Source organism: Loxodonta africana, chromosome 12, assembly GCF_030014295.1.
Source record: "Loxodonta africana isolate mLoxAfr1 chromosome 12, mLoxAfr1.hap2, whole genome shotgun sequence".
NCBI classification, from domain to species: domain Eukaryota; kingdom Metazoa; phylum Chordata; class Mammalia; order Proboscidea; family Elephantidae; genus Loxodonta; species Loxodonta africana.
Genome location: NC_087353.1, coordinates 80,915,086 through 80,929,848, shown reverse-complemented (window position 1 = coordinate 80,929,848; position 14,763 = coordinate 80,915,086). Strand labels below are relative to the sequence as shown.

At 37.6% G+C, this 14,763-nt stretch overlaps 1 protein-coding gene across 4 annotated transcripts in view; it reads right to left on the bottom strand.

Annotated features, from left to right (window-relative positions):
- Window positions 1-1,389: 1,389 nt before the first annotated feature.
- RBBP6 (RB binding protein 6, ubiquitin ligase) overlaps window positions 1,390-14,763 on the bottom strand; it is a 34,756-nt gene continuing 21,382 nt past the window's right edge. Inside the window, exons 8-19 of one of the 4 annotated variants that reach the window (XM_064295705.1) lie at window positions 14,418-14,590; window positions 12,786-12,889; window positions 12,343-12,680; window positions 11,193-11,289; window positions 10,985-11,063; window positions 10,822-10,876; window positions 9,523-9,591; window positions 8,572-8,670; window positions 7,316-7,678; window positions 6,924-7,025; window positions 4,343-6,097; window positions 1,390-3,906 (exon numbers count right to left, since the gene is read on the bottom strand). In XM_064295705.1, the coding sequence (XP_064151775.1) occupies window positions 2,337-3,906; window positions 4,343-6,097; window positions 6,924-7,025; window positions 7,316-7,678; window positions 8,572-8,670; window positions 9,523-9,591; window positions 10,822-10,876; window positions 10,985-11,063; window positions 11,193-11,289; window positions 12,343-12,680; window positions 12,786-12,889; window positions 14,418-14,590 (4,804 nt within the window). In that variant the 3' untranslated portion in view covers window positions 1,390-2,336. The remainder of the gene's footprint in view (window positions 3,907-4,342; window positions 6,098-6,923; window positions 7,026-7,315; window positions 7,679-8,571; window positions 8,671-9,522; window positions 9,592-10,821; window positions 10,877-10,984; window positions 11,064-11,192; window positions 11,290-12,342; window positions 12,681-12,785; window positions 12,890-14,417; window positions 14,591-14,763) is intronic. The other 3 variants (XM_064295706.1, XM_003418822.4, XM_003418823.4) reach the window with 3 other exon arrangements.

Genomic DNA, 14,763 nt, shown 5'->3' with positions numbered 1-14,763 from the left:
CGCTGCCTGACACCTCCATGTGGCAGGTCGAATTAGTTAGGCACTAGCTTGAGTATTCAAGGTTGGATGGACCCTTCACAGGCAGTGGAGTTTCCTGCTCAAAGTGGCGTGAGAGATCAAGAACCCAAAAAGCCCAGTGCTGTCAAGTCAATTCTGACTCATGGCGACCCTGCAGGACAGAGTAGAACTGGCCCATAGTTTCCAAGCAGCGCCTGGTGGATTGGAACTGCCGACCCTTTGGTTAGCAGCTGTAGCACTTAACCACTACGCCACCAAGGTTTCCAAGATATCAAGAGTCACTGGGATGTTTCAGGATTACATAATGTACAAACTGCTTGGCATAGTGCCTGGCAAAGGTCACTTCTTCAATTTTCTTTCAAGTCTGTATTTTCTTTTAGTGGTCAGCACCCTAATCGAGGTTTAGGGGTCAATTGTTTAGGTGCAGAAAGATGCATAAGGGGGAGCAGACTTGGGGGTGTTAGCACATGGTTGAAATGATGGGGTAGTGGCAATCTAGGGAAGGGAGACAGTATGAGTACAAACACCAGAGGGCAAAGTAAGGTCAACACAGTATGAAGCTGGACCAGGCTGTGGATGGAAAATTGAAATTTAAAATGTCAGAAGGGAATGGTCACAAGTGATGACTAACTCCAGGAAATTGTCAAAGGAGTGGGCCCAGTTAAAGGATCAGTCGAGACTGCAGTTAAATATCAATGAGCCTGGACAGTGAAACTCATCTCAGATGATGGAACTGATAAAAGTCCATTCTGGGTGCTGAAGTCACCGAAAACGGGCGACTCAATCTGGATTTTTGGTCCAGTTTAGCAAGAACTAATGGAGTGTAGTCTTGCTGGATTATCTGAAAATCCAAGTGGCAGTTATGCTGATTAGGGGTGGGGTGGGAGTGGTTAGAACAGACAGCCCATCCCCAGGGAGATAAAGTTCCCTGGAAATAAATGTGAGTTAAGAATCATGACAAAAGCAGAGCCATTTAAGGAAAAGTTGGTTTCATTTAAAACAGCATTTCCCAAATTTAACTCATTCCTGAAGGCTTCATGTTTACAGTATGTGTATCACCTATAAGATTTTTCTTTAAATATTAAATGTTTAAAACGTACATTTAAGAAAGTGCATTTACGCACCACCTAAAACTAAGTCCCGACAATGGTATATAGTACTGCATACACATCTTACTCTGGAGATCCTGAACCGAGTTAGAGGCAGAGGTTAATAGAAGCGAGCTGCTTCTCCCGTGCAGCCTTTCCTTTCCTCTTCTGCCACAGCCCAGGCCTCCTGTCACAGTACTCCAGGACCCCCGCCAGCCTAGAACTGTTTCCTTTCCCTCCCTCTAGCCAACACCTTCCTAGAACTGTTTCCTTTCCCTCCCTCTAGCCAACACCTTCCTTAACCCCTTTTTACATCACCATGTTTCTAAAATATCACTCTTACCCTTGTCCCCAAATCATTTTTGTGGTTTTTTATTGTTTATTGTCCACTTCCAGAACCACAGCAACGAAGGAAACCCATCACAGTCTTATCTAGCGCTTCTGGAGCTATTACTGCTGGCTTCTGTCAACTGGTGGTAGGGTCAGATGCTCAGTGGTGTGTGCTCTTTAACTGGCCACTTTATCAAGGGATTTAATACTCATCTATCAGGGTTTCAAGAAAGTGAGTATGTGGCTAGAAACAGGTCACAGTTCCTCAGCTCCAAGATTCAAGGTCAAATTTTTAATTACTGTACTCAAGACCAATTCATCCTGATTTCTTACACCTGGCCACTCACCATTAGCCAACCAATGAAATCCATCTTTCACGTTTACTCCAGAATTTTGTACCTTCGGTTCAACTTAAGACTCAGAATTTTTAAAACAGGAAAACAGACGCTACTTTCTTCAAATAACACAAATATTCAACATTTGAAAAGTTTACTGAAAACTTTTATTGTAATCAAAAAGTGACATAACGGGGTTGTAATGAATTCAGCAAATCATTCCGCTGATATTTTAGAACTGATACCAGCTTCTGCCAGGCAATTAAAAAAATTCAAATGTGAAAATTTCACAGTACAGTAAACTCCACCCCAACTAATTAATGGTGGTTAAAAATAATAGGCCCTAGCAAAACCTCTCATGTTACATGGTCACAACTCACAATTCTGTACAAAAGTTCGTGTTATAAAGCTCTGATGTAAAAATCAAATAATCAAGCAGCAATATTTTAAGTGCAGCACGGGGTTTTCCATGTCATTATTTACAAGGCTTGAATCTCTTTACATTATAACAAAATCTAATACAGATGACTTAGTAATTAAGTCAATTTTTAAAATCTGTCCTTTTTTACACAGTGACAGATTTCACTTTTTGGTCATCTTTCTCCTTCTCCTTTTCTTTATCTTTGTTCTTCTTTGACTTCTTTTTCTTGTGTTTGTGTTTTTGGCTTTTTTCCAATTCTACCTCAGTGCCTGCATGCTTCTTATGCTTCTTATGTTTTTTATGTTTCTTGTGCTTTTTCTTTTCTTTCTTTTTCTTCTTCTTCTTGCTGTCCTGACTTTCTGCTGAGCTGGCACTGCTACTGTGGCTTCGGGTTTGGCTTCCAGAAGGGCTGTGACTTCTACTCGGGCTAACACTAGGACTGCTTTGACTCTGACTCCTCGTTATGCCTATTTGGCCAACTGCTGCTGTGTCCAGGTTCTCTTTTGCTTTCTCTATCACTTTATCTTTCAGTTCCTTAGAAATTTTTCCTGACGTTTCCTCTTCTTTTACAGATACATTACTCTCACTGTCACTTTCATTATAGTCTGGTTCAAAAGCAGCTTCATCAGTTTCTCTAGTTAAGTCGGAGGAAAGTCGAGAGGAGTGGCTTAACTGAGGTTTAGGCTTGATAGCATTCTTGTCAATTTGCCCAGTAACTTGCTCTTTTTCAATCTGTGAGTCTGGTGGGTTAAGTATATACAGTGATTTATTGCCACTTGACTCTTTATTGTTCCTTGCTTCTGAAACATGCTTCTCACGCTCTTTACAAGGATTTTTATCCACAGATTTTGTCTCTTCACTAGAGCGTTTAGTATCATAAGTGGCTTTGTGATCATGAGGCTTTCTGTCTCTTGAGGGACTTAAACTACTTTTTTTGGAGTCTCCTGTTCCCTTCTTAGCCAAATCTCTCTCATCTCTTGGTTTATTTTTCTGTCCAGATGCAGAATCCTTATTCCGAGGAGGAGAGTCTTTTCTTCTGGCTGATTCATTCCTTTCATCTCTGCGTTTGGAACTTGAATAATCTCTGTTGTCATAGTCAGGTTTTTTGTCTCTATTGGGAGTGAAGTCTTTATTTGAGGAGCCTCGAACAGAATCATGTTTATCTGAAGTTCTAGTCTCTTTGGAAGACTGAGACAGACTTCTAAAACTTCCTTGTTCATTCAGACGGTCCAAATTACTATCTTTCTCTGGTTGAACGCTGCTCTTCCTCTTTTCAGGGTTTTCCTTTTCCAACACTGAATGATCTCGATCTTTGGTTTTCCCTTTTTCGCTAGATGCGGAGTTTTTTGAACTTTTAACATCATGCATGATTATTTCATGGCTCACTTCCTTGGTGAGTTTCTGAACCTTCTCTGATGGCTCACTTTCTTTTTCATTGTACTTGGCTGTACCTGATGGCTTAGCGCTAACACTTTTTATAACGCTAGCAGGCTTTCCTATGCTCGATACAGGCTGTGTAGACTTCACGTCTTCTTCTTCAGATTCGAAGTCATCTTTATCCCATTTGGACTGAGGAACCTGAATCATAATAATAACATCTTCAGCAGGAGCTGTATTGTCATTGTTATACTCTTCCATAGTTTTAATGACGGTTCGCTTTGTATCTGTTTTTTCTTCAGATTTCCGCACAGGACTGCCTCCAGTTGAGCTTGTACTAAAAAGAATTAAAATATTTTTAATTAGTGGTAAAATTACTACTAATTGTAAAACATTAATAGGTATAAAAATGTTAACACTGAGTGAATTAAAATATCACTTAAACATCATAAATGTCCTTTTAACACTAAAAGGTCAGCTATTCTGCTGTAACAGATATAAATGATTTAAAGGTATGATTATATCAAAACAAACGGATCTAAAGTATGACTATTAAAAACAAATGTGTTCATTCCCAACCTCTACTTACAACCTTGTCTTTAACAAACTTTTTCTTTAAAGACAATGAAAGAATAAATCTGCCTAAATCCCAGGATGAGCACCATTCTTTATTAGAAGTATTTCACCTTAATAAAAATTAAAAATATGGATAAAATGAAGGGAAACTCTACACCGAAACAAACATGCACAGCCGGCCACCCACCATCACATACCTGGTATAATCCACGAGAGTGGAGCTGGACCCTTCAGTTCCGGTTACTTTTCGTCTGACTTTTCCTTTGACTTTTTCTTGTTTAACTTTGCTAGATGTTGATTCCAATTTTTCAGAGAGTTCTTTTGTATTAGATATATTTTCTGCACTTCCAATTTTCTTCCCCGTCTCCCTGTTGAGCTTGATTTTTTTGGCTGGGGCAGTTGAGGAATTTTTGTCCTTTTCAGGGGTCCTATCCATCTTTTCAACATCAGGTTCCATTTTGCGTTTTGGTGATGGTTTCGCTGTTTCAGTTACTTCTAGTTTAGAGATTTTCAGTGAAGACGACTCAAAATCTTTATCTACACCTTTTTCTTCAGTTTTTCTTTTTCTTTTTTCTCCCTTGCTATCAAGTGGCTTACTTTTCTCACTAGGCTTCTTGGCCTTTTCTTCCTTACTAGTTAGCTTTTCTGATTTGACATCTTTGGAGTAGTCCTTCTTCACTTTTTCCTCTTTGACTGGTTTTGTCTCTTGGTGTTCTTTTGCTGACTTGGAGTGAGCTTTCCTGGGAATGCCAACGATCTTCTCATCTTTCTGAGAGGAAGATGTTGATTTATTAGCATTGTCAGTCTTTGGAGTCTCCTCTTTGGCTTTTTTCAGTGGAGGTTCAGATCGAGGAGATTTTTCACGCTCTCCATCTAGTTTTTCTTGAGGTCCTTTAGCAGGTTTTACATTTTCTTTTTTGGACACAGTAGATCCCTCATTTTTCCGTTTGGTCTTGTCACCTTTTGCTTTTGGCTTATCTTTTTCTCTCTTGTCTTTTTCAGACACTGATTTAAAAGTAATGGATTCTGCATCCATTGGTTCATCTCTAACAGGTGTAGCATCATCTCTATTTGGGAGAACAAACAATGAATCTGTTTTACTTTCCTCACCACCTGTAGGTTCTCTAGATTTCCTAGATGTCTCTAGTAACTCTGGGTTCAGAAAACATTCATTTTCTTCTCCTTTTCTTCTTTTTCTATGTTTCTTATGTTTATTTCCTTTACCATCTCCTGGAGCATTTTCACTCTCCTTCTCTTTTGTTTTTGTATTATCCTTCTGATTGTGACTGTCTCTTGTTGGAAGCTTTTCTGGATAGGTGCCACCTACGTTTCGACTTCTATGACTCTGTCCAGCAGCATAATCTTCTCTGCGGCCTCTTGTAAAGGGAGAATTCCTGATATTAAGTGGTAAAAATCTCTCTGGAGAAAAGTTCTCTCTATTTGCTGAGGGTCTAGGCTGTGCTCCAGCAGCATAATCTTTATAGTATTTTTCATACCACTCTCTATATTTTCTCTCCCATTCTCTGTAACGCTCCTTTTCAAATGGGTCTCTAAAGTCAACACTCCTCCCATAATAAGCTTTCATATCATAAGGTGGTGGGACTTCTCTGAATCTATTAAAATATTCACGTCCTGCTTCCCCTTGAGGTGCATTACGTTTAGTGGGAGACTGTCCCCTAAATGCTTGAGGAGATCTTGATCGAGAATGATAGCGTCTATATGGAGGGGATCTTGACCTAGATCGATGATATCCATGAGATCTAGACCGTGAACGGTAATTTCGACTCTTCCCTCTGCCTCTTCTGGGATATGGAGGTGATCGTGAATAGGAACGAGAGTGAGAGCGGCTAAATGATCGAGAATAAGAGCGTGAACGCGTTGAACCAGATCTTGATTTAGAGTAAGTATATGAACTTCTTGAATATGATGAACCACTATAGGGAGATTTAGACCTAAAAACAAAAACAAAACAATAATTGGTAGTTGAGAAATATATACAAAATAAAATACAGAACCTCAGATTCCAGCACTCTCCCAACAGTTTCACCTTTCTTTATATCAAGTTTCATCCCAGTTGATTAAAGAGGCACAGTGACCTCTACTGGAATGGAATAAAGTACATAGAGATCAGGGCAATCACTCTGTTACCAAATAAAAGTGAAATCTTAACAATTAAGAGTGCAGTGCATTAATGTACCATGAGAGTTATATGAACTGCTTAACATTAAACAAAATACCAATTAAAATTAAATTTCACTTCCTATCTGTTTAATTTTTTGTCCTATACTGCTATAAAAGGAAGCACATTTCAAGTGAAAGCTTAAAAACTAAAGTCTTTAAAACAAACTTTTAGGGAATTTTTGTAATTCAGTTTTTCTGTCAATATAGCAATTTGTATTCTATTACTACTTCATAATTATTCAGGTTAATGTTCCAGCAAGAAGCTGTAGCCTTATTGTAAAAGGGTGCTCAGAAATATGCCTTGGCTATTCCCTATTTCTTTCCTTCCACAGACATTTCCCAATTATTTCACACTCTAAGTAACTTTTAAGGGACAAGGGCAATTTAATCCCCATAACTGCTAGTTCTACACAATAGAATTTACATAGGAACATTTCAATGAACAGATATTGGGAAATAAGCTACATCTTCATTTCTGTAAGCCTAGACCGAATCAGAAAAATTCCATAGGTGCAGTGTTGTTTATATCCATAGTTAATTCCTGGATATTCAAAGTCCCATTTGTAATTCTGTTGTGAAGGCTTGCAAAACACTAACCTGGAAAATGAGCGCCTACGCTCCTTTTGAATCTTTTTGTATTCCATCAATTCCTTAGCAAAATCATTTGTAAACTCATCTAGCTTGGACTTTTTCTTTTCCCTAGTAAAATAAAGTTAAAGAGTGAAAGTTAACAAAAATCATTTAAGAAAACTAACAAGACAAATGTAATTAGATCATGAATGAAATGAATGAAATTGCCATTAGTTTTCTACTTTAAAACTATAAGTAACTAGGAATCCCTGAGGACATTGCTTGTATGGCTTTGGTTTAATTTTTAGGTGATTTTTCTTGTACTAACTGGAAATACTGGAAAAGGTTCCAAAGATACCTATTTAATGTTACGTCAAAGAAAGAAAAAGTGTAAAATAATTTCAATTTAAAATACTTACTCTTCTTTCAGTCGTCGTTGCTCTCTATAGAATTCTTCCCTGGACAAAGGTGGTGCCTGTGTTGTTGGGATGGTATTTGAATGAGCTGTCTGCACTCCTGATGATACCCAGGGTGTTGATAAATTGGCAGGAGCTGGAGGAAACCCTGGAGGAGGGACACTATACCCAGCAGGTGGTGGCTGGCCAGGAGGAAACTGAGGAGAAAACTGTGGTGGAGGAACACCTGCAGGGAGAGGAAGTGTATGGGGAGGAGGTGGATACAGGGGTGGTGGTGGGACAGGCACAAAAACTGGAGTTGCTGGTAGTGATGGGCCTTGAGTCCTCTGTGATCTCTCGCTGTGGTGTCGTCCACGGTTTATACTTCTGGAGAAATAAATTCCAAGATGTTATTCCTTCAAACTAAAATAATCTGAAATGAATAAGCTTGTCTTTTCTACTCATAATTATTTTCAAATTTACAAACAATGGAGCAGAATCAACCTTTCAAGTACAGGAACACTAATACCGTCTTTCTGTAAAACTAACTCCAAAACAAAGCAATCATGTGTAAGGCCACTTAGGAACCAAGCGATCCAAGTTTACAGGACCTTCTCTATATGGGGATGCCGTATTTACAAAGTGCTTTTTTTGTGAAATTCAGATTTATTATCACTCCACAATTACCTACCACCTAATCTGTCTCTTAAAGGAGCTGACAGGTTAAATGCTTCTGTGAATTGGTTCTCCCAAAATATGCCTGCCAAGATCAAAACTCTAAATGAAGAAAAACCACATCCTGTACCTCCTTTTTGAGGGAGGGAGTCGATAAAGACCCTTCAAAGTAGAACGTTAGTTTTGTAATTAACGCCTGAAAATCTCAATGTTTTCTCTCAAAGAGTTAAGTACAAATAACACTGCTGGTCAAAGTTTCTGAATCGTGCCTTTTCAAAGAAACAGGGAGCTTCTTTCTCCTGAGTTAAAGCGTTCTTTAAATTACAGGCAGTTCCCAGATTATGAAAGAGTTCGGTTCCTAAGTCTGTCTTTAAGTCAAATTTGTACGTAAGTCAGAATAGTTAGGTGCAGTTCCTATCTAACATCATTTAGGCAAATGTTTGTCTTACTATAGAGTATACAGTGTACCTTTCTATGCATAAAGAACATTAAAGAAACACTTTCAGATACACTAAACATCTTTAATGTATTAATACAGTAGTAATAATGTTTTGATGCTCATTGCAAAGCAGCACCCATTTGTTATTACAAACCATTGCACGTACCTCAAATTTTTCATATAATAGGCTTTACGGGGTTGGTTCATAACTACAGGTTGTATGTAAGTCCAATGTTCATAACCTGGGGACTGCCTGGATAGGTAACTGGTATACAAGAGCAGAAGCAGGGGCTTAGATTTTTAAGGTTCTTTTCAATCAGGGAGCCATGACATAGTAAACACTACTTTCTATTAACATGTGATCTACTGATAAAGTAGCTGTTCACTTTGATAAGCTTGGCAATTCTCAATGGAAAGCTAGAAGATGAGCTTAACATTCTTGTTATGAAGTTAATTTGGAGGTTCCTTTTCCCTGGTGGTGACTGTGACCTAGAAAGTTTAATAAATACGCTTTCACCTGAATGCTACATGTACTTCTATGGATTACTTCTTAGGTTAACATGGCCTGTGCCTGTCCAAAGCAAGAGCTTCTAACAACAATCTCCTGGTCTTTTCTTCTGGGGAAGAGAACGTGTGTGAAGACTGGGACAATTGAGTCTAGAAGAGAAATAAATGTAACTCTTCTTCACACTTCAGCTTGTTTACTCTCGTATGATTAATTTAAGATCTTAAATACTGTCTGGGCCTTAATGACTTCCTTTTACCCCCAGAACCATTTCTCTGCTGTGTGCTAATAAAAAAGGAAGTCATTGGAATGGAGATAAAAAGATACAACCTTAAACACCATCATTTAAAATAATAAACTTAGTTTCTTTTTTAGAGACCTCTTAAAGACAACTTCTGAGGAATTAAGTGAAATAAGCATAAACCAGCTGACCTTCCTCCCTGCATCACTGCTGCTCTTTAGGTTCTTTGGGTTATATTTTTCTATATGTTCATCAGATTATTGTTTTTCTTTAATTTTTTTATTGTTCATTAGGTAAAAATTTACAGAGCAAATTCGTTTCCCATTCGATCACTTGAGATTATTGTTTTTCAAGATTTTCAGCATGCCTACCTGTAGCAGCTCCTCTCCCCCCTTCTAATTTGCTGTGGCGGAGATACCAGATATCCAAGTTTATTGGAACTATGTGGAAAAAAAGATAAAATTGGGTCTGAGTATTTCTCTATAGGTATAATACATGACCTTTAACTATTCAGAAAACTTTTTCCCACCCCTGATTCTTAAATTTGGTCCAGAGAGAAATCTGAGCAAGTACTGCACTTAACTATTTTTCTGATTAATAATAATTAAACCTCAATATAGAATATTTAAATAGCATTCTATAAGTTAAGCTGTAAAGTCACTGTTATAGGAAAGACTAAGAGTCCTTTTCTCTATTGGGCACTATGAAGGTAGGTGGCACCATTCCACTTCTACAGGTGAGGAAATGGAGGCTGAGGTGTTTTAAAAGTGCATGCCTGTTACGTAGCTAGTAAATGGAGGAGCTGGGATTCAAACCTAGGTCTACCTGTCTTCAAATACCACGCTCTTTCCACTGATGTATTCTGTAGCCGCTTATTTAACATCTTTCTCTGTGAGAAATCTGGTTATCTTTCAAGCAAAAAGATCAAAGTTTTAGATTATACACCCATCTTTAAGTGGGTTATAGAAACAAAAAATGATTGCATAAGTAGAACGATAATAAATCTTATGATTTGTAATGCCATGAAATATTTCATTACGAAGAAAAAGATAGATTCTTTGTGTTTCAGGGCAGAAAACAAAATCCTACAGATTTTAATATGTAGTAAGATTTCATTAACACAAAACCCACTGCTGTCGAGTAGATTCTCATAGCAGCCCTATTATAGGACAGAGGAAAACTGTCCCATATGGTTTCCAAGGAACAGCCAGCGGATTTGATTTGTCAACCTTTTGGTTAGCAGCCAGGCTCTTACACACTGCGCCACCAGGGCTCCAAAGGAGAAATTTTGTGTTTGGTAGACTTTATTATGTATTTATTTACTCAAATTTTGATGATCCAATTAAGGTTAGGAAAAATTTTAACGTATTAGGAAAATGATTCAGTGTCAAAAATAATTCTTAGTTACTCATTAACTGAGGGCCTGTTAAGATCCTATCAGACATGAAAATAAAAAGAATCTATATTTTATATTTTAGAAAAGAATTAACTCATTATAAAGAAAATAATACTTCATATGATCTTGAATTTGTGACATTTTACATACAAACTAGGTTAACCTAGCATATAAAAGAGTTCACAAAACATCCAGGAACACATTGCCTAGTTTGCAGTTTCCATTACCTAGTTGGAAAGCAACCATCTGAAGATTACTTTAAACACATACTTACTGTTCCCAACCTGGTCGACCCCCACCTGGACGAGCAGTATTTATTCTTACTGGACCTTGGAAACAAACAAAAAAAACAGTAGGGAAATGTGAAATTGCATGTTAAGTAAAGCTAAAATTACTTTCTAAAGGAAAAAGGTCCAAACCAAAATGATTTTACTCACCAGTTGTGGGGATCAATTGTCCATGCAATAATGACTGTCCAAGCAAAGACGGGGTTCCAAGTACAGGCACCTGGTAACCCTTGAGGGAAAAAACATGAATAAAACGGGTTAAAAAAAAGGAATAGTTAAAAAACAAAATAAAAAACCAAAAACCTTATTGTAAACAATCCCCGCACCTCAGCCAATTTAAACTGCCAGTAAAATTTACCTTCTCTTCCATAAGAGCAGTAATTGCAATTGAAGAGGTTCCCTTTGGATGTTCTGATGCAAGGGCTGCCGCTGGCAAGATTTTATTATCAGAGTCCCTGGAAAACAATGTAATTTACAACACATCAGAAGGCTATCAGAAACGGCAGAGTAAGAGTAAAAAATAACACCTTATTGCTAACTCTGTTTATGTATCACCTACATTAAGGAAAGTTATCAAAGATGATGAAAACTTTTGAGGAAAGAGAATTGGACCTTTGGAGAGTAACGGAAAGAACCTCCTTAAAAAGTGTTATATATAGTAGACATGATAGAAATTGGTTGTATGAATAATAAAACTTAAAAACTCAAAGTGTAGAATGTAGAATACACAAGGGCAAAATAAATATAGGACAGGAGTAAATTGTAGTTCTAGCTCTACCACTAAACCGAAGGGATAATCATGGGTAAGCTACTGAACTCTCTGGGTCTTATTCCCATTATCAATCAAATAAAATGTTAAACTAAATCAGTGGGATGGATTATTAAATACACAGGTAAAGGTCCTACCCTTAAAGATTTTCTGTCAATATGTCTGGAACAGGTCCCTGGCATCTAACTTTTAAAAGCTGATTGATTTAAATTTATCAGCCATTAAACTACATGGTCAAAAGTCCCTTTCACTTCTGAAATGGGCAGATTTAAATGAATTTTTACTACCCTTCTACCTAATTATGTTCCAAAGCAATTACTACTGACCTCTCTAACTCTACCAATGTTTCATGCTCTCTTCTCCACCTATCCAAATTGTTCTTTGTTCTGCTCAAATCTACCCTTTTCTAATTACCACCATTATGTCCACAGGTGAATTCTCTCTCTGAACTACAGAACATTCAACATTTAACATTTAACAGGGATTGCTGGCAACTTGTACAATGTTTGGCCTTGTGATGCTCAATCATTACTTGCCAAATGAATCACTATCATTTGTTTCTTCCTCCAATAAAACTAAGCTGTTTCTTACAAGTAGCCCCACATTATGGAGCGATTTGATGCACAAGAATAACACATACTACAAGACACTAAAAAAATTATTAAAGCAATGTATAATATCAAAATAGTACATCAGCAATCTCTCTTGTTCTCTAACAGTGAGAAATACATATACTCACCGGAAAGGTCCATCTGATTTTTCTGAATGGACTGATATGGACACTGTTGCAGTTATATCAGGAACAGGAGCTGGGGCAGAAGATGAATTTCCAGGCCCAGGAGGAGCCAAGGGAGACTGATTAGAAGCCAATGAAGACATAGAGGGAGGTGGATGAGATGACGAAGATGTGACTGGAATCATCAGAGGATCCTGCTGTCTTGATATTGGAGATCTCATCAGAGGCTGTAGGTTCCGCTGAATAAGTGGTCTTGGAGGTGGTATTGGGGGTGGTGGTGGAGGCAGCTGTTTTCGTAGTCTTTTTGTGTAACCAGTCTCATTTTTGAAGTTATTAACGGCCTACAGAAATCAAACATTAAAATGCAGGAAAGTTAAATGAGCATTAACTCAAGCAGTTAAACAAACTGAAAGAGTAAAAAAAATTGTTTTTAATAGAAAGGATACCTGTCGTAAAAATTTATTGGCAATTAAAGCATCAGGAGAGACATCATTCTGATGACATGTTGGACACGTATGTTCATCTGATTCCAGAAGTGCTGTTCTTATACCTGAGTAAGATAAGATTTTAAATATTAATAAAAGCACAGTAAGAACTCATTATTTATAGAATGAATTAAAAAGATGGCCTCCATCTGCTCAGTTACATGACTCTTTTCCAAGCACAATCATTTCTATTCTTGGATTCAGAAACTTACACAGCTAAAATCCGTCACCTCATAGCACTCCTCTGCTCTAACTTCTCTCTATAACCTCTGCTGCCTTAAAAGTGAAGTCATGGATACATTTCAATAAGCATTTACACTGAGAGAAAAAGCACCCTTTCCCAAATACTATTCCCTCTGCTTAGCTACTAATAAAGTTTTACAGAAAGAAAAGAATTAAGAGATGGCCTAGAAAGAGAGGCAAAAACTTTACATGGCTAAGGTAGGGGAAAAAAGCATCATATGAAAAGGACATTAAAAAAAAAAGAAGATGCATTCTTCAGGCAAAGGAATCAGAGACATCTATAGCATAGCAGGTAGGAGCAAAACCATAGATTCACTGATTATGCTCAGTGTAGTAAAAATCCAGTAATAAGTGATTTGTTAAATCCAAGACACACTCTGAAACAGTCCTAAGTGACCTCTTCCTGACTTTAGTCTTCACTAAATAGGCCTGAAAATAAAGGAGACTTATATTCCAGAAATGGCTTTAGAATTGAAAAAGGTCAGAACAGGATTGAGCACTGAAATTTTGATATGACACTATTTTGGGTAAGAAGAGGTAAACTTAGGATAAGTAGCAGGAAAAAACTAAGTGCTAATATAGTGATTGGAGCCCTGGTGGCATAGTGGTTAAGAGCTTGGCTGCTAAGCAAAAGGTCAGCAAGCAGTTCGAATCCACCAGCTGCTCCTTGAAAATCCTATGCAGTGTTCTACTCTGTCCTACAGGGTTGCCGTGAGTCAGAATCAACTTGATGGCAACAGGTTTGTTTTTTTTTTTTTCAATATAAGTGATTAGGGAAAAAAAAAAGTCATGAGTAACCACACGGCAAATGTTGAACAGTACTTTTAGAGGAAGCAAGTCTCAATAATACTTAAGAAATTTAGAATAAGCTATTATGCACAATCCGGAAAGACATTTACCAAAACCAAACCCAGTGCCGTTGAGTCGATTCCGACTCATAGCGACCCTATAAGACAGAGGGAAAGGCATTTAAGTACCATTTAAAGACATTCCCATAATCTATAAGGCCCAAAAGGCTTATATATTTCTGCATACCATTTAAAATGTATAAGAAACAGTAATTCTATATTTTACAAAACCTCAGCAGTCACCCTGATGAAGGTACGCACAAGAGGTAGTCAATTCTAGTATCTAAAAGGATAAAGGGACTCCATCTATCTTGATAGATATGTCTATCTCCCTCTCTCTCAAGCAACCAAAGCAGACTTCCCACAACTAAATGCTCATTAACACTCATCAATTATCAACATTTCATATTTTATTACTATAATACACAATGTTGCTAAAAGCCTTCCCAAGAAGATACAAGTATTCTAGAATACGTGTACTTGAAGGGCCAAGATTTCTTACATTCGTCACAGTAACTGTTTCCACAGCAGGGAATGACAACTGCATCAGTCATAATATCTTTGCAAATGAGACACAAAAGTTCATCTGGGATGGGGTCATCTTCTTCTGAAGAAGAAGATGGCTCTTCTGGTAAAAAAGGCGGCTTTTCTTTCTTCCCAATTGCATATGCTTCTCTGTAAAAGAAGGTTTAAGCATTTTAACATAGTTAACAAGACAAAGTTATTCCCAAGACATGCTACATGTTCCATTACATAGAACATATAATTCAGTGCAATGCCCAATTAGTTCAGACAAGCATACCTTCTAAAATAAGGGAGAAGTTATGAACATCCTCCCCCCAAACATC